Source organism: Oncorhynchus masou, chromosome 31 (assembly GCF_036934945.1).
Source record: "Oncorhynchus masou masou isolate Uvic2021 chromosome 31, UVic_Omas_1.1, whole genome shotgun sequence".
Lineage (NCBI taxonomy): Eukaryota > Metazoa > Chordata > Actinopteri > Salmoniformes > Salmonidae > Oncorhynchus > Oncorhynchus masou.
This window is the reverse complement of record NC_088242.1, coordinates 72,301,350-72,309,420: the sequence shown is the minus strand read 5'-3', so window position 1 is coordinate 72,309,420 and position 8,071 is coordinate 72,301,350. Positions and strand designations below refer to the sequence as shown.

At 38.4% G+C, this 8,071-nt stretch overlaps 1 protein-coding gene across 1 annotated transcript in view; it reads right to left on the bottom strand.

Annotated features, from left to right (window-relative positions):
- Positions 1–262: 262 nt before the first annotated feature.
- Positions 263–8,071, bottom strand: part of plin1 (perilipin 1) — a 32,864-nt gene continuing 25,055 nt past the window's right edge. Inside the window, exon 9 of the mRNA XM_064952990.1 lies at positions 263–1,475. Within this exon, the coding sequence (XP_064809062.1) occupies positions 1,152–1,475 (324 nt within the window). The 3' untranslated portion in view covers positions 263–1,151. The remainder of the gene's footprint in view (positions 1,476–8,071) is intronic.

Here is an 8,071-nt window from a genome sequence, read left to right as displayed (position 1 = left end):
AAGAATTACTAAAAACCTGTTTTTCTCTTTGACATTGTCGAATACTTTGCGTAGATTGAATGGGGTAAAGGTATATAATACATTTTAGAAGGCTGTAACAGAAGGCAATGTGGAAAAAAGCACGCGTCTGAATACTTTCTGAAAACACTGTATATACATTTTTAAAGTAAGGACTTAATGCAAAGTGAGGATGTGCAAACAGACACATGCTATTAAGAAACGGTCATGAAAGTGTAATTTAAGAATATTTTTAATGGTTTAACTTCATGCATGTCCCTCATCGTGATAGAATGTGGGTTATTTCTGCAAGACAGTCTTTTGTTCAACATTTTCGCCTGACAGGCAGTAAGACGGAAATATGGTACCTAGAGTTTCTTCTCAAATCCAATTTATGAATCCCTCTAATGACAGAGACAGAGCTCAATGTGTACAGGGTCAGCGTCACTTCATTGATCTGTCTGTTCTTAATGATTCAGCTATGTTATAGGCAAATCTATTGAGCACAGTCACATTGTTTCTGGCCAATGATTTATTTAAATCCTGGATTGCTCATGCTATGTATTTGCCATTGTGATGCTTTGAAGCCGTCAATCCCCCATAGGAATTAATGGAATTCTACATTACTTCAATGAAATGTTTAAAGGACAGAATTACATGTATTTAAGTATTTTCTGTTGTAGTGGGGACAATAAAATTCGTAATCTCAAAATGATACTTTATGGAATATGTTTTGCCTTTTTAATGTTTAGCTGACATAATTTTAAAGTATGCTTTAAGCTGTCTGAAATAGACTAAACGTGGCAGACATTTATGTCGACATTAACAAATACATTTCTATAACTTCCAAAATATCTTTGCCAAGATGGAGGTGCGGTGGCTTCAACACGCCCCCTCCTAATAGCCATCTACTGCATATATAAATCATTGTTTCAGACATTGCTTTGTCTATTAGCTATGCATTTGTCAACAGAATAGGAGGCCTTCTTTCAAGCAAAGCTATGGCCATATCAAAGAAACACATTACATTCGTAAACCTTCGACATACATGATTGCACTTGCTGTTACTGCATAAAGCTCTACAAATACTGTTGCAATAGTTGAATTACAGCATTGTTGCAAGCTTATATTAAAATTGCTTCTAGTTGACACTGTTAGTCATCCATTTCAGTTGTATCCTTCTGAATGGGCTCCACAGTGACAACGTATTTAGCAGTGGGGCTGTAGCTGCGGGAATGCACATTGTGTGTATACGAGGAGTTTCGGGACTTCATAGCGATCTCTCCTCTCCGTGGGATACGCTGGGTGACGGTAGAGGTGTAGGACTGGCCCAGTATCATCCTCTGCTGTTGGGGGATCTGCAGCAGGACCCTTTGCTTGAGGAGCCGGGCCTCATCAGAGATCTTGGGCTCACTGTTCTCCTCATCCACAGCACTGCAGCCAGGCTCAGAATCCTTGTAGGAGTATAACCCTGGAATCTGTGTCCAAAGAAAACAATACCATGATAGCAATTCATCCACGTAATTAGGACTAGCTCTAATCCTTTTCATCTGAATCATTACTTGTTTGGTTATTGTCTACTACAGGGGTGATTTAATGAGTGTCACAGGCTTAGTTGAAGCCCTCCTACAATGGCTTCTTCAAAAATAACCTGCTATTGCTTATTTGAGACGTGTCATCTGGGCCTGCAGCTAATTAGAATATCAGACAGTGTTTTCCCAGAAAAACCAGCAGGATTTTTCCTCTGTGTGGGACAATTCCAGTTAGAACTGCTTGCTGTTTGTTCAGGGAATCCGGAGCTGTGTGATGCCAAGGAGAAATGGAATGACATTCTGATGGATTAATTATATTTCATTAGGAGGCTATTTGAACAAATAGGCTAATGAACCCAAACAGACTCTGGTATGATCTATGAAGGGAACAATGCAGGCCTTTTCATGTGCCGACATTACCCAGAATGCATCTCACCACCTTCAGGCAAATCTGAATTTGAATTTAAAGTGCCTTCGGAAAGTATTCAAACCCCTTGACTTATTCTACATTTTGTTGTGCTACAGCCTGAATCGAAAATTGATTAAATATTTGTTCTCAACCATCTACACACAATACCCCATAATGACAAAGTGAACATGTTTTTAGACATTTGTATAAATGTATTGAAAATTAAATACCAGTAAGATCTCATTTACATAAGTATTCACAGTGAGTCAATATGTGTTAAAATCACCTTTGGCAGCAATTACAACTGAGTCTTTCTGAGTAAGTCTAAGAGCTTTGTAGACTTGGATTGTACAATATTTTCAAATTCTTCGAAGAAATTCTTCAAGCTCTATCAAGTTGGTTGTTGATCACTGCTCGACAGCCATTGTCAAATCTTGACATAGATTTAAGACGATTTAAGTAAAAAATGTAAATTCTGTAGGCCAAGTAACACAACTGTATATTCGGCCTTGTGTCTAAAATCTGTTTTCCAGAATCCACCTTTATTCACCTATAAACGATCAAGAAATCTATCAAATATATTAGTTAAATCAGATGTGGAGAGAGAAGAGGCATTCATAAAACGATGCTTCCACTGTAGATTCTGTACCTCATGGCACCATAAGGAAATGTTCCAACTTTGCATGCCTTCAGACTTCTAGGACCTATGAGGTAAATATATAAATTGCACTACTAAAGGAGTTATTTATTCATATATTAGTGTTCTTGCAATAAGATGTATATCCCATGCCTTGAAAGGACGTCGTGGAGAACGTATATCCACTATTAGACATCAAGATATCACCTCGCCAGTTGCGAGACACTTTATAGAAAGAAAATCCTTCTGTTAATGAATTGTGTTGCGTCGGGATCTAAAAGGTTCATCCACCACCTAGAGGGGACTGCGTCACAGACTATGACAACAAATTACTCCAAAGAGAAGCGATCTGGATATATAACTTAAATTCTGTATCTCCACACTTTTAAACGAAGAACAAGATTTCGCATTCTTCCTTTAACCTCTCTAGGGTATGTGGGACGCTAGCGTCCCATCTGGGCAACATCCAGTGAGGTTGCAGAGCACCAAATTCAATTACATAAATGCTCATTGTTAAATATGTTTTGTTTTCTGAATTTTTATATAGGTTTAACTTCTTCGATATAGGGGGCGCTCTTAATTTTTGGATAAAAAAACGTTCCCGTTTTAAACAAGATATTTTGTCACGAAAAGTTGCTCAACTATGCATGTAATTGACAGCTTTGGAAAGAAAACACTGACGTTTCCAAAACTGCAAAGATATTGTCTGTGAGTGCCCCAGAACTAATCCTACAGGCGAAACCAAGATGAAATATCATACAGGAAATGCCCCAGATTTTGAATGGGCTGTGTTCCAATGTCTCCTTATATGGCTGTGAATGTGCAAGGAATGAGCCTATACTTTCTGTCGTTTCCCCAAGATGTCTGCAGCATTGTGACCTATTTGTAGGCATGTCATTGGAAGATTGACCATAAGAGACTACATTTACCAGGTGTCCGCCTGGTGTCCTCCGTCAAAATTATTGCGTAATCTTCAGCTGCATGCCATTTGGTTCAGAAGAAAAAGGCAACTGCCACGAATGATTTATCATCGAAAAGATGTGAAAAACACCTTGAGGGTTGTTTCTAAACAACGTTTGCCATGTTTGTCGATATTATGGAGTTAATTCGGGAAAAAGTTCGTCGTTGTAATGACTGAATTTTCAGTTCTCTTTTCTTAGCCAAACGTGCTGAACAAAACGGAGCGATTTCTTCTACACAAATAATCTTTTTGGAAAAACTGAACATTTGCGATCTAACACAGTCTCCTCATTGAAAACATGGGAAGTTCTTCAAAGGTAAATGATTTTATTTGAATGCTTTTCTTTTTTTTGTGAAAATGTTGCCTGCTGAATGCTAGGCTTAATGCTATGCTAGCTATCAATACTCTTACACAAATGCTTGTGTAGCTATGGTTGAAAAGCATATTTTGAAAATCTGAAATGACAGTGTTAACAAAAGGCTAAGCATGTGAGCCAATATATTTATTTCATTTGCGATTTTCAAAAATAGTTAACGTTGCGTTATGCTAATGAGCTTGAGGCTATGATTATGCTCCCGGATACGGGATTGCTCGACGCTAGAGGTTAAAGCTTAACTTCTTGTTATAACCTCTTGAAACTCCCCATCCCGGATCCGGGATTGTGACTAAGCCTCAGGCTCATTAGCATAACGCAACGTTAACGATTTCTGAAAATCGCAAATAAAATTAAAATAATGCGTTTGCTCTCAAGCTTAGCCTTTTCTTAACAACACTGTCATCTCAGATTTTCAAAATATGCTTTTGAACCATAGAAATTGACTAATTTGTGTAAGAGTATGCAAAGCTAGCATAGCATTTTGTGTAGCATGTAGCACGCAACATTTTCACAAAAGCCAGATAACCAAATAAATAAAATCATTTACCTTTGAAGAGCTTCTGATGTTTTCAATGAGGAGACTCCCAGCCACATACCAGATGCGCAGTGTTTCCTGAAAGCGTCTGTGTATAGGAGAAATCGTTCCGTTTTCTACATTGCGCCTGGCTACCGAAACGAACCGAAAATGCAGTCACCTACAACGTGAAACTTTTTCCGGATTAACTACATAATATCGACCGAAACATGGCAAACGTTGTTTGGAATCAATCCTCAAGGTGTTTTTTCACATATCTCTTCATTGACATGCAGTTCGTGGAAGCTTGCTTCTCTCTCTGTGCCCCATGGAAAAATACTGGCAGGTGACTTTTGCTCACCAATTTCGGCGCAGGACACCGGGCGGACACGTGGTAAATGTGGTCTCTTATGGTCAATCTTCCAATGATCTGCCTACAAATACGTCACAATGCTGCAGACACCTTGGGGAAACGACAGAAAGGGCAGACTCATTCCTCTTGCGTTCACAGCCATATAAGGAGATCATGAAAGACAGAGCCTCAAAAATCCTTGTCATTTCCTGGATGCCAAGTCATCTTGGTTTTGCCTGAAGCTCACGTTAAAGGGCACGCACAGAGAAGATATTTGTATTTCTGGACACGTCAGAGTGTTTTCTTTCGAACAGTAGCAATTATATGCAGTCGAGCATCTTTTTGTTACAAAATATCTTGTTTAAAACGGGAACGTTTTTCTTCCAAAAATGAAATAGCGCCACCATAGGTGTAAGAGGTTAAACCAACCACAGTGTCATATTTATAAAATGCTTTTCGGAGAAAGCATACCGAGCCCAGAAAATACCTAGCCCAGAACATAGCCCAGTTAACAAATTATTACAAACAGTAACCAGCCAAGCAGAAGCGTTACAAAACTCAGAAATAGAGATAAAATTAATCCCTTTTATGATCTTCATATGGTGGCAATCAGAAGACATTCATTTACTCAATGAATGTTCCTTTTGTTCGACGAAGTCTCTTTATATCCAAAAACCTCAGTTTTGTTAGCGCGTTTTCTTCAGTAATCCACAGGCTCAAACTCAGTCAAAACATCCAAATTGTATCCGTAAAGTTAATAGAAACATGTCAAACGATGTTTATATTCAATCCTCAGGTTGTTTTTTAACCTAAATGATCTATAATATTTCAAACGGACAATAACGTTGTCAATATAAAAAGGTAAACAAGAAATGCACTTGCGCCTGAAAAAAACAAACTCTGCGTCACGTTAGGTTCCACTCGTTCAGACTGGTCTTACTCCCTCATTTATAAGAATACAAGCCTGAAACGATTTCTAAAGACTGGTGACATCTAGTGGAAGGCATATGAACTGGAAATGGAGTCCTAAGTCAATGGATACTGTAATGGCATTGAATAGAAAACTACAAAACCCCCCAAAAAACTACTTCCTGAATGGATTTTTCTCAGGTTCTTGCCTGCTAAATCAGTTCTGTTATACTCACAGACACTATTTTAACAGTTTTGGAGACTTGAGTGTTTCTATCCAAATCTACCAGTTATATGCATATCATATCTTCTGGGCCCGAGTAGCAGGCCGTTTAATTTGGGCATGCTTTTCATCCAAAATTCCAAATGCTGTTGAGGTTAAAGCCACATTTATACAAGAACACTTTCCATATCAGATTTTGCACAATTGTTTATGAGTTAGCCCCACATATTTATGAACGGCTTTATCTGATGTCCTTTGTGGTGGGCTCTCTCATGAATTGATGTGACGTATTTAGGTGAGCGGACACCCCTGGGCGATTGATTTGCGAGTTGCCCCTTCGTGCCTGCTCCCATACCCTATAATTCTCTCTTTTTGTGACTAATTTGCATACAGGTAAACCAGAGGGGCCGGGTCCCTGATTGGCAGATGAGTGGCAACCCTGATTAGAACCATCTGCTGCTCATCTGTTGTTCTTTACAAATGCTGCTTTGAATTAAAGAAAATTGTACACACTGAATGTGGCTGTAAAGCCAAAACGTCTGTGTACGCATTGGATAATGAAGTAAGCTTTAAGCAATATATTTTGAGTGCGAACCCATTACACCGCTTTGTTTGTCTGAATACTTTCTGAAGGCATTGTACATCAAGGTCTAGTCTTTCTTCATCTGAAATGTATAAAAGCATTATGACCCTATGTATACCCAGTATACCCATGATAAAATATGACAGTCACTGACAAACTGGTCTGGCACATGGTACCTATTTCGATTGGTCTTTAATAAAAAAATAAATGAACTTGGTTGTACTTTTTTTGTCCCACAGCTGACACAAACCATCTAGTTCTAACTGTAGTTCTAACAAAGCATCTAGTTCTAAGTTCATGTTGAGTTTAGTCACCTATTTGCTCCACAGATTGAGGGCTGTCATCGGAATTTCATAATTCCTGTGTGTTAATTAAATCACTCAGTCTATTTTATAAGAATTTGTAAGATTCCTATTTGCATAAAATAGACAGAGACCAATCTTATCAAAATTAGATAATAGTATTTATTCTCGGAGCTCGTTGCCATGAAACCACGAACAACAGTTTATATACAAAATATGACGTCATAGGTTACAAAATGTCCTTTCTCCTATCGACCAGGACAAAGCAGGTTCAAAAGTTTATTCCAACCCCGTAGCTCGCTCACTCCAGACACACAATTATCAAGATTAACTGCTGAAATCTCACCTTCATCTATCACTATTCAGAAGACAGCACCAGATAATGGAAAACACTCACTGCCTTATCTAAACATCCCAGAGCTAAGTTGAGTCGGTTCAACCATAGGTTAACAATCCTTTCTGCTTACTAAAAACCACAATCCATTCCTCCCAACCAAGCTGGAATGGTATTTATTATGTTTAATTACCCCCTGTTTCATGCTACACAATCCCTTCCTTATGAATTCACATTATTAATCAGATATTGTAAAACAGGGTAGAGTTCAATTAATTATAGTTCCATTTAAAATATAGATATTGTTTAGTCATTATACATCAAATTCCCAACAAGGGACAATGGCAAAGTCACAGGAGGTAAATTGGTATTTTCTCCATGCTTATCTTTATAGCACATTTCCCAAGCCACAGCTGATCAATTCTCTCAGACAATGGAATTCCCCCTTCCTTATTGAACACAGCATGCCTTTATCTCAGTAATGAAGAAGCAACTGAAATCAGGTTGGATGTGTTTGATAACGCTATTGCTGGTTGTGTTTGGTTATCTTTTGATAAAGCAAGGCAGGCTCGTTAACGTTAGCTAGCGAGGCAGGCTAGCTAGCTACCTCATTACAACATAGTTAGGTCATAGCTCATACAAGTTTGTGTATTGTCTGTATATTGCTGGTTATGTAACGTTATCATTTGTTAATGCTAGCGAGGCAGGCTAGATAGATAGCAAGCTAACGTTTTCATACATGTCGGATTTTACAAGTTAGTTCGTAGCTCGTACAAGTGTATTCTGTATTGTCAAGGGCAAAACTAAATAATTGGATGCACCTATGGTGGTAGATAACTCATGTCTGAGGCTGAATAATGTAGTGAAATAAGAGCAACAAATTGTAACAGCGTCACCGGCCTGAATCTAATCCAATCTGAGGCTACAGTCAGTCTACATCTG